Source organism: Haemorhous mexicanus, chromosome 11, assembly GCF_027477595.1.
Source record: "Haemorhous mexicanus isolate bHaeMex1 chromosome 11, bHaeMex1.pri, whole genome shotgun sequence".
NCBI classification, from domain to species: Eukaryota; Metazoa; Chordata; class Aves; order Passeriformes; family Fringillidae; genus Haemorhous; species Haemorhous mexicanus.
In genome coordinates, this window is record NC_082351.1 from 19,497,790 (window position 1) to 19,522,845 (window position 25,056).

A 25,056-nucleotide genomic window follows, 5' to 3' on the forward strand; every position below is an offset into this window, starting at 1 on the left:
CATTTACAAAAACACCAAAGGAAACAACCCAAGCAGCCTGCCAGGACATTGAGCAATAGGTGCCCGTGGGTGCTCCAGCAGTGATCCCAGCCGGGATCCCGGCACAGCCCCGGCTGCCTCCCCGCGTCCCGCACTCACCTGGCCGCAGCCCCGATCCCGGCATCCCGGCCCCGCCGGGCAGTGTCAGGGGCGGCATGGGCAGGGCACAGCCGTGCCGTCCCTCTGTCCCTCTGTCCCTCCGTGCTGCCGCTCTGCTTCGGCAGCTTCGCCTCCCACTGCTGACACACGCCTGACATCACCACCCACCCGCTCCGCTGCCGCGCCTCCCACACCCCTTTCCCCCAATAAAGGGAAAACCCAACAGCGGAGCGAACAAGGAGGATTCTACCGAGGGGCTGCCCCCCTTGGAGCCCCCCGGGTGCCTGTGGGGGCCAGGGCCGTGGGGGCTAGCCGGGGTCCCCGCGGTGCCGTGTCCCGGCCCCGCCAGCCCTGACTCACACCCAGAGGCAGCAGGTTCAACCAGAAGCATCATCCCGGCGTTCCCGGCCGCCCGCTCCCACGCTCGTAAAAACCATGGGCGTGCTTCAAACATGACCTCTGGAAAAAAAACTGCCTCGCTGCGCCTCTTATCGTGGCGGGGGATGATTCCCCGTCCCCTTTATCACTTCCTTTGGGTTTTTCCCCTCCGGATGCGCTCGACATTCCTAAGGGTTGCGGGAAAACGGAGCACCTGTCCCAAGGTGAGGAGGGTCGCGTTTGGCAGGAGGGCAAAACGCAGCAGCCCCAGCACCTGGAGCAGCCTCCTGCCCTGGCAGAGGGACACGGGGGTCTGTTTAAATCCGACACCAGGATCACTTCCAGTGCCGAGAGGGGAAAAAAAAAAAAAAAGAAAAGGCGTTTCCATTTTTAAGAAAACCTGCATGGAACTGCCTCAGGATGTGGGTAGAGCTTTGCTCCATTTCCTCCCCACCCTGTGAGATCCATCCCAGCCCAAAAGGAGCTGACGGGCGCCCCAAGCATTCGCAGCTGGGTACATTCAGCACAAAGATATCTCTGCCTCCTTGCCCAAAGTCTGGGAGAACTGCAGCTCCCCCCTCTGCTGCTCCACAGCAGCAGAGATGGGAATTGGCCTTGTACCCAAGACACATCTTTGCTCTTGAAGACTAAAAGTGCCCTGTCCTCAAACTATCTCAATGAAGAACAATATAAGCTCCTTAGCTATCACCTCATCTGACAAACCCTCCTAACTCAGGTCCTTGTAAAAAAGGCTGGTGATTAAATGAACAGCTTCAGAGTAGGTTGTGAGCCAGTAGTATTTACACAGATGCAAATAAAAATAATCCTGAATGAAAGTATTGCACTTTCCTGCCTAACACACTTGGATTCATGAAGAGGGAAAAATGGATTTAATACAAAAAAGGACAAAACAATAAAGTAATAACTTTATTCAGCTGAAATTTTTCTAACTCGTGGTCAAAAGGGAACACTCAGGAAGCAGTCAGTGCTCTAAAGATATCCTGCTCCCTTCAAATAGTCTCTATCCTGTACAGACATGTTCCTAAATAATTCCTAATTTCAATCTTACCTAAACTAAATGCATATTTAAAGACAAAAGAGTGGTTAAAAAAATATGGAAATCTGGAACTGGTTTTTGAGGGCTGGAAGAACAATTAGGAATAATTAAAATGTTTTTGTGGAAGTTTTGCAATGTATGTTCCCTTTAACCAGATGATTAAGTCCACCTGAGCTAATTAATGTTTTCTTAATAGCCTTCCCCATCCATGTAGGTTGTCAGATCCTTAAATGCTCCTGAAAACTACTGAGCATCCCAGGGGCTGCCTGTCTGACTCTGAGTAGAACTTGGCCTGGTCAAGGTTGTTTTTCTGATTTTTTTTTTTTTATTTTTTTGGTAGAAGGCGGAGGCACAGCTCTGATCACATCTCATTACCCAGGCACCTCTGTGCACCAGCCAGACTCCTACCATCCAGCTGCTGCTTCTCCAGCCCACGAGTTTAGGCTTCCCTGTATTTCTGCTGTGATTCAATTCCAGATACCAGGGAGCACTGAACAAAAAGGAATCGCCCTCTCTCTCCTGCACAAAAAGAACCATGATAGTCTAAGGCAATCCAAGGAGACATGGCATGCCTAAGTGCTGAAACACCTTAAAAGCAGCAGCTGGTTTTTCACCTGGCTGATCTTGCATCCAGTTTTGAATAAAATGCAAGTTTGTCCTGGCCTGACAGCAGGAGCAAACTGGCTCAGAGGAACGGCCCTGTCAGGATTGCAGGCAGGAGCTGGCAGAGACCCTGCCCAAAGACACGTGCATGCAGGAGAGCTGCTCAGGCTTCTGGCTCAGTACTGCTGTGAGCCTGATGGATTTTGTTTAAAAACCAATATTTTAGTACTTTTTACAAAGTTTCTTTCTGCAACCAGGTGTAAATGTGGAGAGCAGCTGAGTGCAGGGGCTGTGTGGCCACATGCTGCTGCACCAGCCCACCGTGGCCAGAACTGTTCCCAAGGTTAGTGACAAACTCTGACCAAGAGCTAAATGACCCAAATCTCAGGCTTTCCACCCAAAGGGTCTTTGGGTAAGGTCAGCATGGAAGTGCAAGCCATGCCACAGTGTTTGCAGCAACCTTTCCCTGGGGAAGCACTTACAAAGCACCTCGTGGTACGTGCAGTGCCTGCAAGGAGGCTCAGCAACCAGCACCTCAGGAACTGGCTGGGAACAGCAATCTGCAGACAAATCTGGCAATTCAGAGCAAGGAAACATAAAAGATTTCTGCCCACAGGAATGCACCCCACCCGATGAGGGAAATTACCACCCTGGCAGCAGCGCTGGGAGCAGGCTGCGTTTCAGCCCCTCCACTGCACTCAGCTGTCTGGCACCCTGCCTTCAGCTGGAATCCTGTGCTTCACTGCTGCTGGGCCTGCCCATGGAGGGAGGCACCTGAGGAGATGGCAGCAGAGCCAAACTGCCCCACCTGCAGCAACTTCTGAGGGAAGGAGGCAGACAGCTCCCACCTGTGCCAGCGTAACTTGGCAGAGATCACCTGCAGGCATCCTTCATCCCTTAAATATTAAACCAGTCCTCTAAAAACCTTTTCAATCATGTATCTTTTAATACCTTATGATGCTTTTGTGCCTGGTCCTCACTAGCACTGGCATCATAAGACTGAGAGATGTCTCAACATCAAAATACCCCACAACATTTGTGTTTTACAGCAGGTGACGTTCAAGCAACTTTTTGCACATCTGGAAAGATCTGAATTTCAGAGTAGCCTCATAAAAAACCTGTGTTTTTTTTAGTAATTATGTGAGCTTAGTATCTTCTATCTAAATCAATGGCTTGGTGAGAAATAAACACCATAAAATAAATCTCTGCCTAATTAGAGCTGCCTGCTGAGAAGGCTGTTCCAATGCTGCTGTGTTCTGAACTATTCAGCAAAGCAGGACAGCAAATTTACATGAAGTAAATGTTCTGCAAGGGAAAGCTTTCAGCATCAACTCTCAGCATATGTTGAATTAAGAAAGAAGTATCATGATACCTCCTCCTCACAGCTCAGGAGCAATAAATCCCAACAAAGACAAAGTAATGAAAAAGTGTCAGGACACCTGCAAGGATGAACAAAGAGCTCCTGGACAAACTCAGTCACAAAAAGACCCCTACAGAGGGAGGGAGAAATACAGAGAAATTCTCTGAGCAGCCAGGGGTCTGGTTTGGAAAGCTAAAGCCCTGAAAGTGTTAAATCCAGCCAGCGATATTGTGAAGGTGCTGAGGCACTGGCACAAGGTACCCAGAGAAGACGTGGCTGCCCCTGGATCCCTGGAGTGTCCAAGGCCAGGTTGGTCGGGGCTTGGAGCACCCTGGGATAGTGGAAGGTGTCTCTGACATGACAGGAGGGTTGAAATGAGATGATCTTTCAGGTTCCTTCCAGCCCACATAATTCTGTGATAAACATTCTCCAATTCAAAACGAGTACATGCTAACAAAAACACTTCTGAGAACACAATGCAGTCAAGACATCAAGCAGTAGAAACTATATTCTTGGACATTTGAACCACCACAGCAAGATTAGTTCTTCTCTTCAGATAAGAGAGTTAATTTATCACGAGGGAGTCGCCCACAGTAACACAATGAAGTGGGAGAACAAGTCAAAGAGCCAGCAAGCTGCCTTCTGCAGCCCTCAGAGGATCCTCACATATTGGCTGAACGCAGAATAAACTCAACTCATGCCTTAATACACCCTCCATTAACAAGACTTACATTGTTTATCTCACCAGTGAGAAGAATGGGGTAGAGATAAAGGGAGATCTATTCTGGCTTGAAATGACAAACCAAGTCCTGGGACCTGTTTTATGCTTTTCCTGATTGATTCAGAGGATACTGGGGACAGGATCTTGGCATGGCACCTCACAGCAAGCAGAGGCACTTCTCCAAGCAGGAGGTGACTCTCAATATTAACTGCAACTGAAAGAGAGTATGTTTGCAAAGCAGCAGGACTGCAGAGCTAATCCCAGGTCTGAGCTCAAATCTGAACAAGAGTTGCCAAATCCAGTCTGTTTTAGTGCCCTGTGAGACTTCAGGATGATAATCAAGTGAGCTCAGTATAACCTCCAGCCAGTGTGGAGCCACTGCTTTTATCTACAGAGACAATTTTCATAAATGATACACAAAATAATTTTCCCTTTTCAGTCTGTTAGAGAGCTGGAGCACAGTGCTTCCCTCAGTGCCTCAGCTGGCAGTGCTGGGTGATGGGGAACACTTGGGCTTTTCTAGAAACTGCTCCTGAAGCAACACAAGCTCCCAGGAGTGACTTGCAGCAAAAAAACTCCCTTGTCCAAACCATCTCAGGTCACCCAGAAAAATATTAATAGCTGGAGCCAAACCTCCCCAGCCAGCTCTGCACAGACAGACAGCCAGGGCAGGTTCTCCAGGTCCAGCCCCAGTCACACACCAGGCTCCCCTGAGCCCTGGCAGGGCTGGCTGATAGGGATCTGGAGATTGCTTCACCCAGGCCTCTCCTGCAAGTTCCTTCCTGTGAGGAGCTCTCAGCCTTGGACTCCACACACTGGTGTTGATCCAATAACAAAATCTTGGGATAACCACTGCGCTCCAAGGCTCGGATTTAGGTGTCTTTGCCTGAAGACCTACTTGGATAAAGCCAAAAGATTTCACTTTTTTAAGAGGGTGGTTATATTTCTTTGGATTTAACTGATCCTCCATTAAAGAGTGCAATGTAGATTTTATTTCTATTATTAATAGGAAAATTTTATTCTAAATATGGACTTGGCTCTTGCAAGATGCCTGTGATTCTGTGGTGAAGCAAACACACCTGACAGCACTGCAGAAAAGACAGAGAGCAGAATAAATCCTCCTGATGTGAATTCACTGTGGCACAGACACCAATTCCTGTTAAAGCCTCCCATCCAAAATGCTGCAGCTTTCCCACCACAACCAGTGTCAGAGAAGTTTGCACACTCAGAGATCATTTGTAGCTTTAAAATTCAGGAAGGCCAACTTGGTTTTGATTAGACTTGGACTCAGCCTTCCCCTTTTGTTATTCTCTATTTATCTATCAGCTGCATGTATATTTAAACATCACCAACTGGAGAAGAGGAGCACAATCAGGATGCTCTTTCCCAGATGGCTGGGGATAAACACAACAGCAGTTTTGATCCCTGGTATAAACAGCTGGATAACACCAGCACACGGCAGTTGTGAGTTTGGCTCCATTCCCAAAAAGCAAAGCAAGAAAATTCTGCTAAATCCAGCAAAACTAGCACTGCTGCTCCAAAAGACAAGAACAGCTCACATGCCTATTCCCCCTCCTGCCTGCTGCTCCAGAGACTCCTGGGAGACTCAGACCAGCTGTCCATACTCTTCTCTCTCTGAAATAAATTCTGATACATGCATAAACATGAACAAACAACAACACTGATTAAAAGGAACTTCTACTTGCAGCATCACAGGCAGCAGGGCTGGAGTTACACTGAAATAAGCAGCAGTATCTCAGCATTTTAACTCCAAACCCAAGTCTGGGTGTGGGTGCCCCTCTAGACCTGATGTCTGCTTTTCCTCCCAAAAGTGATCTGATTCCAATCCCTTACCCAAAGTGCACTTTGTATTTCAAACCCTGAAACATTTTTCATGTAAAGGAACTGTTTGTATATTTACCCACTTGTTAAAGGCAATCATGGCTCAGGACAAGCTGTGGCTTGCATAATTTTTGTCCCTTTGCACTGACACCAGGCAAATCCTTAAGGATACAACAGCCATATCCATCCCCACAGTTTCAATGAGCTTACTGTAATTAAACCTTCCACCTGCATTTAGGCTCCTCTCTCTCACCTTCCCTTTAAATCTCTATCCCCTGCTGTTTAATTATAATTTCAGTGAAGCCAACAACTATTCTCATTTCCATTGTAATGCTTCCACTGCAGAGATGACCTCTGGTTTTTATTTTATTTTTTTAAACACAACTCCTGCTGCATTCAAAGACAACGCCTCGTAACTAACTGTAGCAGGGTGTGACTTGGTATCTGGGCCCTGCTGACCTTAAAAAATTTTCTTAATCTGCCTGGTTGATGTTGTAAACTGAAATCCCACAAGCATAAAAAATGCTTGGCGAAGCAAAGCTTTCAGCCAGGCAGGCTCCATTTTCTTGGAGAGCACTGCTGGTCACAGCTGGACATCTTGGCTGCAGAATGATCTTTTCCTGGCTGGAAAATCTTATAAATGTTGCCTAAAATCAGGGAAGTGCTTAAGGGCAAGAGGACCTCCTTGATGCTCTCCTTTGACATTCAATAGCTTCATCAAGTTGACTTGATTTACAAAGAGTCTCTCCTGTGTTACTGTCTTTTAGTGCAGGCATGGGAAGGGACACCTGGGATAAAACTCTGTATTTTACTAAACAAAGCAAAGGACATGAGAGCTCACTCTTGAACACACAGGTACAGAAATACACCAAAAGAAACCAAGTCATAGCCTGCTCTGGAAAAAAAGAAGATCAAGCTGGAAGCTTGAAAGGGGGGATTACTCTTTAACAAGGAAATTTTGTTAAGCTGTGATTTTTGGCACTGATACACTAAACAATATCATTTTGCAAATGTAAAAATTCCCTGGCAGGGAGCACAGCTTCATGTGAACTCCTGCCCAGATCATTCCTGGGGAAAGAAGAATAGCAAACTCCCAGGTCTCCATCCCCTCATGGCTTAGAGATTTCAGTGAAGACACACAGGGAAGCAGTGGGTTGGAGAAGGAGAATGAACTCCAGTACTTGGCATTTATTCTCAATTTCCCCTTAGAACTGATGGAAACACTTCAACAAGCCTTCCACTTCATGCAGTTCCCCTCATATTCTGCCTGTATCAGTGGAGCCTTTTATGCTTCATGCACAAAAAAAAAAACCACCTACAAAAGTGAAGTGAAAACACTGCCTGAGTACAAGGCCTTGCAGAAACACAACTGCCTCATATTTCTGTAGTTATCCCTGGGGGCTGCCAAAATCCCCATTCTGAGACCACCAAACTCAAGACACACGAGCCAAAGCTCCCAAGGGAGTTTCCACTATCTAGGAGAGGGAGAGATTTACTGCCTCAGTGCCAGCAGAAATCTCCTTCTAGCCTTTGGTCTTTTGCCCACCAGTTTAATAAGCAACAGCTTAAAAGAATATATTCTGACATGCAACTCCATACCATGTTCCCCCCACAAAAAAAACCAGATGCAAAAAAACTTACTTTTCTGGGCTTAACTTTGTCTTGTAGGTCGTACTGGCCAATTCCTTTGTAACTTATTCCAAGCCACCACGGGATTCCTTGTTTATCCTGAAAAATGGGATGTCTACGTCAACCAAGAGCTACTTAAGAATGAGGCAATTCCAAGATTACAGCCCTTTTCACTCTGTGACAAGTACAAGTAGGTACAGAACAAGGAATTTCTGGCAAACAAACTGAGGTGAAGTGGATTGCTGGGGTGAAGGTGGAAACTTCCTCCCTCTGCCTTCTGAGGCGGAGGCACAAACCCAGGTGGTGGCTGTGCAACGTGGGCAGAAAAGCAAGAGTGCTGCTGAAACAACCAGGTGTCACTGCTGGAGGAGTGGCTGTGAAGGGGAAGGACGGGGGACAGAAAAAAAACTGTGGCCAATGACTGCTACTACCACTAAATTGAGGCATGGACAGCCACAGGAGGAGACACCAGCACAAAACATCAGCTTCTCAGGTACCACAGTCATGGCCATGACTCAAAAGTAAGGAGACATCATCTCTGCTGAGCTCTTCTGCACAAAACACTTTGGCCCCGGCTCTGCTCTACAAGAGGGAATAAATGGTGCATTTCCATCACTCTCCAAAAGTATTTCTCAGCATCTCCCCACTCCAAGCACGCACCACTAATCACCTGCCACTTAGGAGGAGTCTTTTCCACATTCTATTTTTCTAATCTTGATTAATGTCTCTGGGGAAACTATTAACTGCTTCAAGTCTAGAAGTGATATCCAGTTTAATTAAGATGATAGGAATTTAGCTCCTGATAGGATTACATAAGAAGGTTTTACAAAGATTCCTTTCTGCTGTCTGGAAACAATTTTTAAAGTACATTGAATGGGGAAAAATTACAGAGGTTGAAAAATGTGGGGTTCCCATACTGATAGAAGGGCACTGAATCATTCAACTGCTCCTTTAGGAATGCAATCCCTCATAATAAGCTCAGCAATCACATTATCTGTAGTCAGTTACTGACCTTTACTCCATAGTAATGAACTCCATATGTTGGCAAAGCTTCTACCACTTTCATGTACCTGCAGACAGATTTATAGCATATCAGATTATTTTCTCTGGAGGAAGTAATATCTATTAACATATTTTTTTCACACATACATCCAGGACACGTCATTTATCATCTGCATATTTTGAAGGCCTTAATAACTGAAGGCCCATATTTTCAGAAAAAAACTTAGCATCTTGGCTTGGGGAAAGATGGGGTATTTTGGCCCAGCTAAACCAAAAGGATAATCTCTCATATAACAGAAAATTCCTTCTTTTATCAGAAGATCACAGAACTGAAAGCAGAAATTCTGAACTGAACATGTGAGTCTTTTGGGAAATGTTGGCAGTAAAGATCTGCCTATCATTATTCCACTATGAAGCTCTGGTTAAAAAGGACAGGCTCCAAATGAATATGTTTATGCCATTGTACAACTGTTTCATGAGGCAATTCAGAAAACCACTGAACAGACCATTTTTCCCTTGTTTCTACTGAAAAAAAGACCACAAATTATTGGGACAGCTTTACAGGCACTGAGGTACGTGAGAAAAGCTGCAAGGAGTCTGCACTGTGCAGTCATGGCCATCATCTCAAACATCTCATAACCCATCCTACTGCATCTGCTTGTAGGAAAAACAGTATATATTTATGGTAAATGAAAAATACAATTCCACAGGCTCAGTGGGAAGCTTGGAAGACCTTGATGTTTTGAAAGCCAAATTCTGAACATTTCAGAATTTCTTACAGGACTTAGGGTAATATGCACCCTTAAGAGTTTGGAGTGAAAATTAATTGATGGGAGGCAGGGTATGGAGAAAAATCTTCCAATAAAGTAAGGTCCAAGCAATTTCTTTTGTATTTGAGGTACCCAAATGACTACACAAATGCTGAACTGCAAGCCTGTGAAATGTGAGACTTCAAATAATTCCACTTTGCAATGCAACTCAATAAAAAGAGAACCTGACAGATACAAACAACATCATTTGCAGGCAATAATGACCCAAAGAGTCTGCCTTGCCACTTCTCAACCAAAAAAGAACAGGAGAAAAGTAAAAATATCATCTTCACAAATTAACAAGTGTCATACTCACTGAACAATGGCTTGTCCTCTGGTCAGACCTTTAATTTGTGTATAATGCTCAATTACTCTGTCCTCACTGCAAACCAAGCACAAAACCCAATTTAGAGGCTCAGTGACTTTGTTCATGTGTGAAGGCATCTGTCGAAGCTCAGCCACCTGCTCAGCATGCAGAGAAGGGTCACCCTGCCTGTTCCTTGCTCTAGTTTGCATTCTGGTTCTTGCTGATTTCTTTCCCACCCTTCATTAGGCAGCGTGGAGCTGCCTGGCTGATCCCCACCATCACATCCTGCCTTCCAGACTCATTAATGAGCCATTTCAGACCAGCCTGTTCTGCTGCAGATGCTGCAGAAGAATGGTGCTAATTGTGGAAATTCATCTTAATGCTCTAAAGGACCAAACTTCAAAGGCTGGTTAATGCTCCATATGTAAGACAGAAGAAGTTCAACCAGAGCTGTTTTCATTCCCGTCTATTTTCTCCCCCTGACATTTCATAGGTGAAAAAAACCACACATTTGTCAGCAATGACCTTTTTGCATTTTTCCTGTTACATATTTCAACATTTTGTTTCGGAGGAATGTGAAATAAAATATGCATTTCTGTGTCAAGACACTTGAAAGCAAAGAAAAAACCCAGGAGTATTCATTCAGAGACAAACAAATAATAAGCAAGCATGGTACACTTGAAAATCCATCACCTACGCATCAAGCCTAAAAAACCAAAACAAATGAGGAGGTTGAATTTGCACAAAGAGCATAAATTCCAAGGAAACAATATCACTGATTCATCCTAAACGCTGTGTTCCCTGACAGCAAATTCAAGCCCCAGAGTTGGAACTGTCTTGCTCTTTCCAGCCTTTCTAGATTATTTTCTTCCCCTGTCCTGTGGAGAGGAGCTGGGTGGGCAGCTGGCAGCCAGCAAAGGTCAGCCCACCACAAAGGCTCCACTGTGTGACAGATGAAGACTGAGGTGCTCACTGCAAACCCAGGCCTGGCTGGAGTTCAGACTTCAGCTCCTTCTATTGCAGGGTCTCCTCATACTCTGATCCAGCAGTTTCTGACACAGCAATTGAATTTGAGCAAACTCTCAAGGAGGAATTTGCATCAGATCTTGCATAATTTATAATCTTCTAAAAACTGGAAATGCTTGAACATGAGCAATTAACTCCATGTCCTGGGCTGAAAACTTTTAGAGGAGTTTGCAAACTGCTTAAAAGTGATCTTCTTGTTATCATTCATAGCAATGATTTACATTTTAAATTGAACAGCTCACCAGTAAGCAAGTGATGGATGCTCCTGCAGCGTCTTGGTAGGAAAGACAGGCAGTGTCTTCAAGTCTTTTCTAGTGTTCTCATCACTGAAAAAGCAAAAATGGCCCAGAGTCAGTGCTAGTGAATCAGAGATGGACTCATTAGTTTGGGCAGAAGGAAGGGTTGTATTTGCTGCTCACAAACGTGGAGTGCTGCCCCAAGTCAGGCTGTCATGGCAACGTAACTCTAGATGCCCTCTCACGTGACAGTGATGGATATGGTGTCATGCCCATTACACACACGTGATGCTCAGGCCACCTCCGTATCAATATTTATCTTGCACACCCTCACTCTATTTGCTGAGTGCAGAATGAGCCCTGAAACAGCTGCAGGAAAGCCCAAAAGTAAGGCTTGCAGTGCTAAGTTCTGCTCTGTCTTTAACAATACATTTCCTGAAGCAGTGTGGTATTTGTTAAATCACAGAAGTTTAACAGTGATCTGATTCAAAACAAAGGGTTTCGGTTCATACACTTTCAAACATTTCCAGTGAAAATGGTTCTCCTGGACTGCCCATTGTACAGAAAGCTCAAATATTCTGGACTCTAGGCCCAACCTGAAATGAAATACAGGGGGGGTGAAGTACATGAATGCAATTTGTCACCACAAAACCCTGGCAGAATATTTAAAACCTATTTACAGGCATCAGTAAAATGGTTCATATTTTCTCCTCGCATGGTCCATTAGTTAATCAGCTGAAACCTGCACGCCCCATTTGGGCTGGATTTCTGCATGCCTTCAGCGCCAGCAAGCACCAACACGACTTTTCTATGCAAAGAATGCACCAGTCACGTCCATCAGCATCTGCCTCAACTTTGCCCAGGTTTTCCTTGAAGGTGTTCTTCTGCTCCCAACCTCTCTTCTCGTCAGATTGAGCTGTCAGTTTTCATCAGAGCTACGCCCCCCTTTGCCATGGGCACTGAGGATGGAGCTCTGCCCGTGGAGGACACAGCAACCCCCCCTCCCACCACTCCATCTCCCAGATGCCACATGGAAAACGCAGGAGATGAAGGGTTTTGTTGTTTTTTTGTTCCTCGGGAGCACGGGCTAATCGCTCTGCAAGGCTCTTCCCCAGCCCTGACAATGAGCCTCAGCCCTGAGTAAGGGGGACCACCTCTGGGGACAAGGGAACAGTTCAATCAACAGCCTATTTATTCTTCAACGTCTTTGATGAAGCTGCCAAGAAGGGCTCAATTAGCACCTAGGAGCGCTGGTTGCTGCACTCTTCTGCCAGGAATATCCATTTTTCTTTGCAAGCTGGCCAGCACCCAAGTGCCACAAACAGGGACAGCTGGGTAGAAAATCAGGATCTCTCCTTCCAGCACTTAAATACAGCCAATGCTCACAAAAGCTGAGTTTTATTCACCCCTTGCAAACCCATTTTGATGGGATCAAAAGGCTGCAGGGCATCTCAGCTTGCAGAGAGAAGGTAGATTACCAGGGGTTTGTAGGGTCACATGGAAAAGCAGACAGAGCTGGTCTTCTGAAGCCTCAGAAACCAGAGCAAAGATTAAAAAAAAAGCCAAACCAAAACACAAAAAACCAACCAAACAAAAAAAACCCCAAAAACAAAACCAAAAAACCCAAAACCCAAAAAAAAAAAAAAAAAAAACAAACCCACACACAAGAAAAACCCCAAAAAACAAAACAACAACCAACAACAACAAAAAATACAACATGGCCTGAACTCCCTCTTAAAAGTGGATGGCTTGGCTGTCCAAGGTCCTGTCCAACTTCAATCCTGGACTCACAGGATAATTAATAATTAAACCACAATTTGCCTCCTATTTTTAAACCTGATTTATCACTGCAATGGCTGCTCTAGCAGGCAGAGTTGGCAGGGAACTACAGTGAAGTAGGAGAGGTTTTGGAAGGAAGTACTAACAAAAATAGCTCATTTTGACCAAACAAAAGAGCTGTTTCTGTAAATGTAGATTCTCAGCTCCATATTCATAATCAGAGGTTTAATGGGTGGTCATTACACCCTTATTCAGTAACCTGGTTTTAAGGGCTGAGGCAGTAAGCAGGCTGATGCTGGGGAGCCAGGGCTGAGCTCTGGCATAGCAGGGGACAGCTGACACCCGGCTGTCACCACTACACACCAGTGGAGAGGTCCCAAACTCTCCTTCCCCAACCATTACAGGGCCAGGAGCCTCCCCGCCACTGAGAATCTGCAGAAATGCCACAAATCCTGGCAGCTGCATCTCCCATGCTCTGAAATGCCACCTTCTGCAACACTTGCAGCCTCCAAGAGCACTACTCGCCTTCCTGTTTGGTTTTTGGGTCCCTTGCTTCTCTAGATGAGGCTGAATAGCAACTTGATCCTCATCAATGCCAAAAGAAGGGTGCTAGTCAAGCCTGAGTGATGAGTAGCAGCTCATCAATATGAAAATGTCTACCACTGAATTTAAATTTTGAGGGCCAGCCAGCAAAGCTGCCTCCAAGCAGAGCCTGCAGGCTCTGAGCTGGGGCATGCAGAGATCAAAGGGCTGTCACCACGTCTGTGCCATGACAGGGGGCACGTCCCTGCAGCACTGACCCAGAACCACAGCCCTGCTGCAGACTGTCAGCAGGCAGAGGCCACGGAGCTGGGACAGCTTACAGCAGAGCTGGGCCTTCTCTCTTCTTCTGCCAGCCTACAAACACATCAAATTGCTCGCAATAACACTGATTTTATGAGGCAAAATTGGCTCCTGGGACTTGTCTTCCTCACAGGACCCAACCTCACACCCTGAGGTTCAGACACCATCCCATCCACAAGCACTGGGAGAAGTCCATCCAAATGGACTTATAAGGCCTGAAACTCTCTGAGAAGCAACAGGAGGATTTTTTTTCCCCTGCATAATTGTAAGATCAAGCATGAAACAATCCTAGAAAAATGTAAAAGACCTGGGAGAGACAGGGCACAGCTCCTTGCAGGCTGGATGCCTTCAGACAGTGCAGGCTGGCACGCAGCAGCCTGGATCTGCTGACTGCCCGCCCCAGGATTAGCGTTTGGGATGATTCACGGCTTCAGGGATAATAAAAGCCTCAAATGGTCCTCCCCCTCCTTCCACAGAGTCCATTATCGCTTCATCTGCACCAAGCAAGTCTCCCCTTGACCTTCAGGATCACTTTCCCAAGCCCTCTGAGACCCAGCTGATCCCCAGAGGTGACAACTCCGATAGCAGGAGCGGTGGTTTGAGTTATGACCTGTTCCTGTTTGGTTTCACAAGGACCACGAGATGACAGAGCAATCCCAGGGCAGACAGACCCGGCTCCAGATGTCCCACCAGCCCCATTGTCTGCCAGCCAAACACCCAGTGCTGTATCTGGCACGTCCATGGTGGGTTCCCACCAGGAGGAGGACGTGGCTGTCGGGGTGGGGAGGCCCAACCTGCATTTAATCTGACCCCTGCTACAGAGGGGGTTTCTGGACTGGTGGTTTTTGGCATAATTTCAATACATAAACTGCCCAGAGTCAATGGGACTGAACATTTTTTGGCAAAAGGTTTGTTTATTCCCCAGGAGGAGAATATAGGAAACTCTCAACTCAAGTATTTTTTCTCTATGGAGAAGAATTGAACAAAAGCAGCAGACAGACCCTTTCCTTCCTATTCCACCCTCTAAACAGGAGTTTCTCTCTGGCAGATACAAACTGAATTGAATCAATCTGGGCAGTGCAAATGGAAATAATGAAAACCTGCATCAGAGCCTACTCACACTGAACCTCAACCTGCACTCCTGGTACTGCCCATAATTAATTCTCTGTCCCAACATGATCAAACATTGGGCAAGATGCTGTCCCCAGCACGCCCTGCTCGTCAGTGCTAGCTCTATGGAGAGGGAGCTTGACTCTAAAATAACCAGATAAAATTATTAAAAATATTTAATCATGTATCATACTATCAGTAGGACTTCCCACTTGAAACTCCAGCAGCAAAACAGGACCAATCTCAGGAACTTCCTACACCCTGCTGATGTTACAGTGAGATTTTTGGCATCTTGCTAAAACCCCCACCAGAAATCCATGAAGGAACCAAGCCAGATCCTCATGGCAGGCTCTGCCTAGAGCACATTACTGAAAATTTAAAAAAGAGTTACATATTTATGCCCCCAGAAAGTGCATCTTGACAGCTTGTAATGGATGATACAACACTCCCTGCCAGGCAAAGATTTACAGAACTGTGCTAATTAGGACCATTTGTCAATAGGTTTCCCTGCACCTACTGTCAAAAACCAGCTTATGCCCCTTGCTAAAGCAGGTAAGAGCTTAGATGGAGTAAGATGTGGTTAATGAGAGTAACAAAACATGAAGACCAAGCAACACACCCAGCAGCAAAAGCCATATATGGAACTACAGCATAGAGGCTTATCAGCCCACAGATTCTTCGTAAATATTAACAACTTGATGAGGACAGGACTTCAGACAACTCTTAACTGACTGAAGCAAGGGCAGGTGTGTCTGCCTCTGCTGAATTCTGTTTATAACACGTTATAAGGTACAAATCTATCACCAGGGAAAGTGCATTGTAGAGCAACTTTATTCTTGGAGTTCCTTGACCTCACACAAATACTTTCTCATGTTGCTAGAGGATCATTGGAATAAGTCACTCCCAGGTTCTCCTGAACATCTTTATCTTAAGTTCAGTAAATTCTTGAAATGAATTTTAGGCATAGCACAGGTAGAATTTAGAGTGGCCTTGCCTGTAGAAAATGTTAATCAGCCTCTCAAAATTAACCTGAAAGTTATTTCATGGACCCCTAAATATCAGCAAATTTGAGAATACATATGAGATTCAGGGAAATGTGCAGCTGCACAGCAAAAGTATGATATGCTATTACCCTGCATCATGAAGATGACTCAAAGCACTTCCATTAGGATTTGTCACCTCACTCTCTTCAAGATATTTAGAGCTAGCAAAATAAATACTCCAAAACAGTACAAAGTTAGAGCAGATGCTTGAAGGCTTGACAATCAAGGGTTTCAGAGGGTCAGATCATTCAGCTGATGTCAGTAACAGCCCTATTTCTTTAAAATGACCACCAAATTCCTTTGCACCAAATTGTACAAGAACACCCTGTGCTGCTGCCCACACCCCAGCCTGCTCCTAAAGTGACTTCCTCAAGTGACCAGACTCAGAGAAATGCCACCAAGGTCTCCAAGGTGCTCCCATTCCTTACACTCAGAGATGAGAACCAGCAACATGGACCATCCCTTTGTAGCTGGGCTGCTTCAGCAACAGGTGCCTGCTCTGTAGGCTTTGGGTTTGTTGTGAAATAAAGAGCAAGGCAGCCTCAGGGCCCCGTGGAGGCTCCTCTGCCCTTCGAGGGACCACGAGAAACAGGTGTGAGGAGCAAGCAGTGAAGTAGTGGAGAGGAAAAACATGAGCAGGGTTAAAAGTGCAGGAGAAAAAAGGGGAGGGGGAAGGAAGAGAGAGCAGGGAGACACGATGGATTTAGCAGCTTTCGAGTATGCCAGAGCAGCAGGATCTTGGCAGCAGGATTTTGAAATGTGCTCTCCGACAAATCCTCTTTTGTGACAAATGCCAGACGTTTCCCATCATTTCCCAACCTTTCAGTTCATGGTCTGCTGGCCCACTCAAGAAAGTTATTTTTCTATTGAGGGGAGCCCAGGATGTGGAAAGGCCACGAACAAGGGGCTCCCGTTGGTACAGGACTGCCAGAGCCCGACCTTCCCTGCAGCCAGCAGGAGCTTTGCTGGGGGCAGGGTGCAGAGGCTGCCACTTGAACAGCAGATAGCAGCCACCTGCTCAGAGAGGTATTTGAAGGGGCATTTAAGAGCCTTCCAACCCCATCTGTGAGAAGGGCCCTCATAAGCAGTGCAGATGGCTTTTCAACCCCAGCTTGTTGGAGATTTAGGCTGTGCTGCAGGTTCCCACCTTGTGCAGCTGCAACAGCTTTAGTTTCACAGCTCAAGGAGGAGCTGCACCAAACATGAAGTGTGGCTGGGACTGGACAACCATTCTCCACACTTGGACCAGAGCCTTGGACTCCCAGGCCTGACCTTGAGCCCCAGTCCTGTTTCCTGAGCCAAATTTCTCTGCTTCCCAAGTGCTGCTCAACTGCTGGGCAGAGCAGCAGCACCTCCTGATCTGCAGGGGTTTGGTGACCCCATACATGGGCTTTTGAAGGATGTGCCAGGAGCACCAAGGAAAATGCAACATTTCTCCCATCAGTTGTATGCACACACCTCGTATGCATACGAGGACATGGTGAGCAGGCAAACAGGAACATGAGCCTTTCCCAGAGCCACCTTGGCAGATGAGACAATGCTACAACTTCCACTTTGCAGACAAGGAACAGGGTGCCAAGGAAGCAGCTCTTCATGGCTAGAGAACATCTGTAACCTGGAGCCACCCTAAATCCTCAGGTCTTCTTTTACAGCTCTTGATGTGAAACATGAATATTCTGAAGACAAACCCATTAGGTCCTTGGACCTACCACCTACAAGGGGTGGTGGATCCCATCCCACAGACCTGCTATGACATATTCATGTTTAAAGAGCTGCTTGCTCATACCCACAGCCCATGCCAGCAGTGCTCCCCTAACAGACCAGACAAAAGCAGAATGGCTCAGCTTTACCTGGGGATTTACTGCCAAGCAAAGATGGATATTCACAGTTGATACAACGCTTGAAGGATCCCAAGCCCTTCCTCACAACAGCAGACTGTTATTTCTAACATTCACACTTTCTTCCTGCTCACACAAAGGTCAGCTTAGCCATATTAGCTGTGGGTTTTTAGCATGTCTGAGTACAGTAGCAAAGTTTAAAGCTTGTTATCACAGCCCGGCTGATACACGGAGATACATGGAACCACAAGAAAAATAAAGTGTCCAAATAATGATAAAGACCTGACAAATCTGCAAAAGCAAAAAAGCTGACGTTGAAAAGCTGTCACTCCATTTCCTCAAAGCACAAAACACACCTCATGTGATAGATCTCAGCCACCATGGGAAGGAAAAGCTAAAGATTTGCTTCTGCTTTTCTAGAGTGAGGATGTTGTTAGGACTCAGACCAGAGCCCAAACTCCTGCTCACAGCTGAGGTTCTAGACTGGAAAAAATCCCTGGAGACCTCACTAAGTTGTCCAGATATTAGACAAAACAGAGATGAAATGTGATTTTTCACCATGAAATGTGATTTTTACAATAGAAAAGGCCACGTGTTTTAATACTAAACCTGTACTTAAGGGAATTTCTAGGACAAGGGAAAAGCATCTTTTACCTATGGCTGTGGATGTCATGATGCTACCCCATGTGACAGCTTCTCCCCTGCATGGGGGACAAGCTGGGAGATGCTGAATTTCCTTGCACCTTGCTTGCCTTCTCTCTCATCTGTTTTGCATGCAGAGCACACAAAACAGACCTCTCTAGGTGGCTGGGTGGTACCCACTCTAGCTCTGCTCTCTGAGTTAGAAATAATTAAAAAAAAAAAAGAAAAAAGAAAAACCAAAGAAAAGAAAGTACTGTGGAGGGACTATTAAAGAGGACAAAACACAGTAACCCCTTTTCTGCCCCTATGGAAACTGTACAAACATCATGCATATAAAATCTAAAAATTACTGTTCCTTACCAAATTATGTGTGAATATTAAGAGCTACATTGCTATATACAAGTAGTAAATCCCATGAGATCAGGTTATTAAATTACTGCAAACATCCTTTTTTCCCCCCTCTTCATCTAATCCTTTTTGCTCATTTCCACCCACAGTGCTTCCACCTAATTAATCTGCTCCATAATAAGCATTCTATACAAATTCCCTGAGAGCCCTTAGAGAACTGCTTTAAAATAGGAAATTGTAAAAAACCATTACAATGACATCATTGCAGACTGCACATGCTTTAGTCTGCCTTGAACTGGATGAATCTACAAGTAGCACCAGTGGAAAAAACCCTGTTGCTATGAAAAGTCTATACAAGAAATGGCATCTTAAGTACTTTCTCTTTGTATCTGCACCTGGTTTACATGAAAACTAAGACACCAGGAGAAAACAATGTTTTCATTTCATAATTGCTGCCTTAGTGTTCAGGGAGATGGAGCTCAGCAGTTCCCTGCCTGGCTCCCCTCTGCCTGCTGCCTTCCCTCAGCTCCTGCTCCTCATGGCAGACCTGCAGGGATTCATCAAGGAAAGCAAAATTTTCACCCTGCTAGAGAAAAATTACTGCAGTCTTCAACCAGCTTTCTTTGGAGAGGGTATAAAATTCAATTAAGCTCTTGGGAAAGTGGGTATCTGATACCTGTCAGTAGGGTGATCATCATCATTGTATGAAATAGATATGAAACATGACTTTCCCTAAACTTGCTTATTTACTACCTTGGTTCATCAGATGCTCCCAAATACAGCAAAATAAATAATCAACCCCCTCAACTAACAGGCTCTGAGTAAGCAGATCTTTGCTCATCTTGTCCTAAATCAGCTGTTTACTGAAAAAGAGGGAGCTGAGGAAAGCACACAGCTGGGTTTGACCGAGAGAGAGTTAATGTTTCAGAGCCAGTGCCTCACCAGGTATTTAAAGAAAAAGTGCTGGGAGTCACAGCTGAAAAGCAAAGCACACAATGAGTCACTGGGCAAACAAGGGCCAGGAGCACAAGGGGCACAAGGCAGCGCCAGGGCTGAGCACTGATTTACAGCCAGGCAGACACAGCCTGCAAAAAGGCTCAGGATATCAGTGCACGGGCATTTAAAAAGTGTATTTGCATGGAAAAGAACATCAAAACTAAACTACAGTGCTGCTGCAGGCACCAGATGGGTGTTCTGAGAGGGAATCCTCTGGTGACCCACCAGCTCTTTTGTCTCACCCACTGACACAGGTGTGAGGAAACAGTTGGGGCTGAAACAGGATCCAGACTGGGCTCTGGCCAGATGAGATGTCCCCTTGTAATTCATCCCCAAACCTGTCTTCCTGCTCCAATCCCTGTCCTGGGCGTGGCCACACCTGGAATTTTGGTCACAAACCTGGCAAAACTCCCAAAAACAGGCTGGACAAGCCACCTCCAACAGACCTCAGGTGTGTCCTGTTCCTGAGGGTACCTTAATCTTGGGGTTAGCAGTAGAGTGAGCAGGTGCTTTGCTATCAGACAATTATTAACTCCTTTCCAACAGCTATTTTCTAGCACTGCCCACATTACCTTTCCCACATTCTTTTCTACCAAGAGATCTTCCAGTTTGCCTGGCAAAATATTCAGCTTCCCAATGAAACACTACCCAAAAATCTCACTCTGAGCACTCTTAATGAAGAGCAAATTGTTAATACTACTTTCTGCACCTAGATCAAGAACTTCATCTTTTTCCAAGCAGGATTTTAAAATTCAGGACTTCCTGAACCAATTACTCCATAGCCTCAGTTTCAGGGCTCTCTCTCACCCAAACCTTTCCCTTTTCCAAACTGCCTTTATCAGCCCCATAACGATAAACCCCGGTGCCTCGCACATGTCATCTATCAGGAATTCATTATTTTGTCTGTGTTATGTTATACCAGTCGGGAGTTATCTTTGCAGCCCACAGGCCAGAATCAAAAACGAATGTGTCAGCTATTTAAAGAAAATAGAAGCCCTCCTCCAGCAATTTAATTAACTTCCAGGGAGCACGGCTGGGTTTCAGTCCTGGAAATGGGGAAAATATGGTCCAAGATTACCAGTCAGAAAATGAACTTCTTTTTTTCCCCAAGTTGCTTTCCTTATATAGTCGCTGTAGCTAATCTGATTTTGATAAACATTTTTCCAGTGCCAGGACAGCATTTAGGACTTCTCAGTTATAAACTCTCTCATCAAGCTACAAAGGAAAATAAAAGTATATATTTTACAGGATTTTTGAGGGCAGATGCTTAATTTGTAAACTAAATACAGCTAAATTATTTATTTCCCAAGGAGGACAGGCTTTATATTTTGCAAATCTACAAGATGAATAATTAACAGACTGCCAAAACATTGTCTCTTTAAAATTCAAATAGAAGTCCTAAAATAAACAGAATATGTATGCTTTTCCCCCAAAACTGAGCCATGCCAGAAGCTGCAATCTGAATCACATCACCTTTCTAAAAGCTTTGCAGAAAGTTTAGAAACCAAGATTTCATACAACCAGGCTTGCAGATTTTTCTGTTCCATTTGCAAAGAGGAGAGTGGAGAAACGCAATTAAGGCACGCAGAGTTTCAAAACTCCAATCAATGACTAATGCTTGCTTGGGGTTCCTATTGCAGGAGCTGGGCAAAAAGTGCTGGGAACTCAGCTGAAACACAGGAGCAGTCAACTGGAAGCCACGCATGAGTTGTGAAAAGCAAACATGAGCCATTGTTACATCCTTCCTCTTGAGCAAAGCGTGCCCAGCGCTGCACAGGAAGGCAGAGGAGCAGGAATCTGCAGCATCCCAGCCCTCCTGGGGACAGCAGAGCTGCAGGACTGTCCTCCAGCCCTCCTGGGGACAGCAGAGATGCAGGACTGTCCTGCTCTGAGAGGGACAGCTCACTGAGCATCCCTGTGACATCATCACGCACAGCAGGGAATTGTCCTGGCCGGGATCATCAGCTGGGTAAACAGGAAAAGGAAATGGGTACATGGTGGCCTGCTGCCACCTCTGCTCCTCATTCCTCCTGTGTCCCCAAGCCAGTAGTGGCTGCCTTTGAAAATCTAGAGTTGTCCAAACCAGGACATGCTGGGGGTGCAATTTTGAAGCAGGCACTCTAGTTTTATAAAGATGTCTTCAAAACCAGGGTTCTCTCAAAGTGGGATTTGGGTTTATCATCTTACATAAAGTCTCTCCCCAAATAATAAGGCACAAACTAAACGATCTTTAGGATCCCTTCCAACCCAAACCATTCCATGATTCTGTGAAACCCCTATCCTGTAAGAAGAGCCCAGCTCAGGACCTTGGGGTCCTACTACAAAGCACCTGCAAGGACCAAACCCCAGAGTCACTGCTATTCCCATGCTGCCAGCACTACCAGACTGTGAAGCCCCTCCAGAGTGACCTTGGTGGTGCAGAAATCAAAAGTTTTTAACTTTCTCCAAGCGCCCACGTGTCAGGTTTGCTCACTGAAAAGAAACAGATTTCCAAGGAATGCGCTCACCCACTCAGCATGAGGCAGGGGAGGGTGTTTCTCAGCAGGCTGCTGCTCCCTGCCACCAGGGTGTTATCTGGGAATTTGAGCACAGGATTGGGAAAGAGGCTCCTGTAGAACCCCAGGAGTGTGCCGTGTTCGGGCCCTGGTACGGAGCTGACGTCACTGGGAATGCCACATGGTGACCCCACCACAGGATGTGTCCCCATGGAAAATCTGCCTAGAGGATGTGTGTGAAAAAAAATCAGACAGGAAGAGATCCCCAGCATTGCCTGGACTGGCCCAATCCTCACTTCCACAGAGCTAATCTCCAGGACTTCAGGCAATTCCTGTATTCACCCGTGTTCATTCAGCACTAATCCAGGATCAAAAAAATCAACCTGCACATTCTCACGGCAGCTGAGGTGGTGCAAGAGCCACATTCCAGAAGGTGATTCAAAGCAGAAAGTCCAGATGACAGCGAGCAGAGAACACTCCAAACTCAAGGCACTGCAAAGGGAGGCAGATCCCACTGCACAGGGACACAGTCTGTGCAGCACAGCAGACTGTGCAGCAGAGGCCAGTCCTTCAGCATCCTCGTTAAGATATGCTGGTAATTAAGCCAGGGCTTTATCAGCACTGGCCCAAAGGACCACTTGTGATATGTGACATGGAATTCCTTCACTCCTGGTGTGCTCACTGGGCCTGGGACAGCTGGCTGTGTTCATTTGCCACAGGGGCATAACATATGTTCAGTTTAACAGAGGGAACAATTGCTGCAGCTATTTCCATGCAACTCTTGGCTGCATTTGAAAATCAGTCTTGTAGCAGAGTGCTCTTCCCTACAATTTTCTTTAAATACTTCTGAAGGTAACCACGGGCAATCAACTCCTTGCAACATGTCCATGGAAAACAGCCACAGACAGTTCCTGGGCTCGTGAAGACATACTTACAAACCTATTTATGGCAAATGATAAGGAGGCTGTGTTAAGTTTAAACCACATAAGGGAGCTTTTCACCACTAAGGTGGTTTCTAATATTAACCCCTGCTCTTGAGAATCAAGAAAATTGTGCCACCAGTTGCTACAGCTTAACAAGTTACTTATTGTGGAGTCAGCAGTGATTTTCTGGTTATCTGTGCCTAACTGAGCTAAGCTTAGGGCGTCCCTGTAGAGATCAGGTAAGATAAGGAGTCTTTCTAGAGAAAAATGCAGCATACTGCAGGTATAAGCAGTATACTGGGGGTCACAGAGCAGGTCTACAGCATGAACAGGAACAGAAATGGTCTGTACAGCCAGCCCACCCAGCTGATCAAAGACACCTTTTTTCTCCCTGCAGGTGTGACAGCATGCCAGCAAACAGGAGGAGGAGGTTTGATGGACTTCAGAGCGTGTCCTTGGCAGAGAACAGACAGGCCTTTGAAGGGAAGGGGTCTAGGGACTGGCACTGGCATTTACTTGACAACTGCCCCCTCAAGGGGAAGCAGAGTCACTGTGGCAGTCAAACGTGACTTGCTCCCTGCATTTGGGCAGACAGGTCTGCACTGAACACTCTCCAAATCTGTGGTAGCTAAAGCATAAAGCACACCTCTCCCCCCATATGGAAACTCAGCAAGCAGTAAAATATTAACGTGACCAAAGCCAATCTTCTGAATCTCTATTTGCTCAATGAGCTGCTTCTAATGGAAGGTCTTTCCCCGTGGCTCCAGCAGGTCCAGGTGACCCCACCTGCTCCCCACAGCCTCTTATCACAATCAGAGCTGGGTAAGCAGCACCTCCAAGGGGAAGCCAGACCTGATGATGCAGCTTTAAGCAGCTCAAGCAGAGCAGGGGGGTCTCACATCAGCAGAACACAACTGTTGGGTCAAGTGTGGGGAGGGAGAGGCCCCGGGGCAGCTGCAGGAGAACATGGCTCATTGATCCCAGGGCAGCTGGTGGCTGTCCCTGCACGCGCCGCCCCTGCACGGGCAGGGCTGTGGGCAAGGTCACCCACATGGACCCAAACACAGCTCAGCAGAAGCACAGGCAGTGGTTTGCTTGGCAAAAGTTTGGCAAAGCACAGGTTTTCCCAGCAGGGAAGTGTGGGAGCTCTCCCCTTCTCCCACTGCGGCACCGACACTTGGGAGGGGAGCACAGCATGGTGGCCTCAAACACTGTTTTGACTCAGAGCTTGCTCACAAAAGGAGTTACTCACCCTGCAGACTCAGATTTTATCCAGCCCAGCAGCACATTTCACTTTCTTCGGGCACTGCTCGCAGCTGGACTTTACCCCCATTTGTGATTGTTTGCAATACAATGCCAACACAGAAAAACACATCCATCAAGCACACCAGTATTAGAAAGGAAAATGTTATTACCTGGAATAGTCCCCTTTAGCTTCCTACAATTGAAAAACAGTGACAGAATTAAAACATGATCTCCTCAAAACCCTCGGTTTTCCCAGCATTGTTCACTTCCCCCCTCCCACAGCTCTGCAGGCAGATCCTGACCCCCACCACACTCCCTGCAAACACAGAGCCTGCCTGCATGTGCTCAAGAGCTGGACTTGGCCCCTCGTACTCCCAGCTGTAGACAATCCACCCACAGCACAAATAAAACTGCTTCCAAAAGGGGGATGAGTTTCACATTGCAAATCAAATGTCGCTTTTACTGCACAAGAAGTGAAATACAATTCTCCCTCCTCTCCCATCCAGGCAAAGGTTGGCTGTACAGTCAGGTCAGCAGTTGGGAGGAATTGTGCTCACTCGAGATGAAAACAACTGTTCAGGCAGACCAAGCTGCTGCTGCTGCAGCTTTGCTGTGGCACTTTGTCAGTGACAATGCAATGGGGGAAAACCCCTGATTTTTTAAAGGTAGAATTTTATTTCATAGAA

At 46.1% G+C, this 25,056-nt stretch overlaps 1 protein-coding gene across 5 annotated transcripts in view; it reads right to left on the reverse strand.

The window, feature by feature from the left end:
- The window catches only part of FRMD4B (FERM domain containing 4B), a 91,389-nt gene that overhangs the window by 15,986 nt on the left and 50,347 nt on the right, over positions 1–25,056 (reverse strand). For 4 of the 5 annotated variants that reach the window (XM_059856797.1, XM_059856796.1, XM_059856794.1 and 1 more), the window contains exons 7-11: positions 24,541–24,563; positions 11,115–11,198; positions 9,856–9,921; positions 8,741–8,798; positions 7,741–7,827 (exon numbers count right to left, since the gene is read on the reverse strand). In XM_059856797.1, the coding sequence (XP_059712780.1) occupies positions 7,741–7,827; positions 8,741–8,798; positions 9,856–9,921; positions 11,115–11,198; positions 24,541–24,563 (318 nt within the window). The remainder of the gene's footprint in view (positions 1–7,740; positions 7,828–8,740; positions 8,799–9,855; positions 9,922–11,114; positions 11,199–24,540; positions 24,564–25,056) is intronic. The other variant, XM_059856795.1, reaches the window with a different exon arrangement.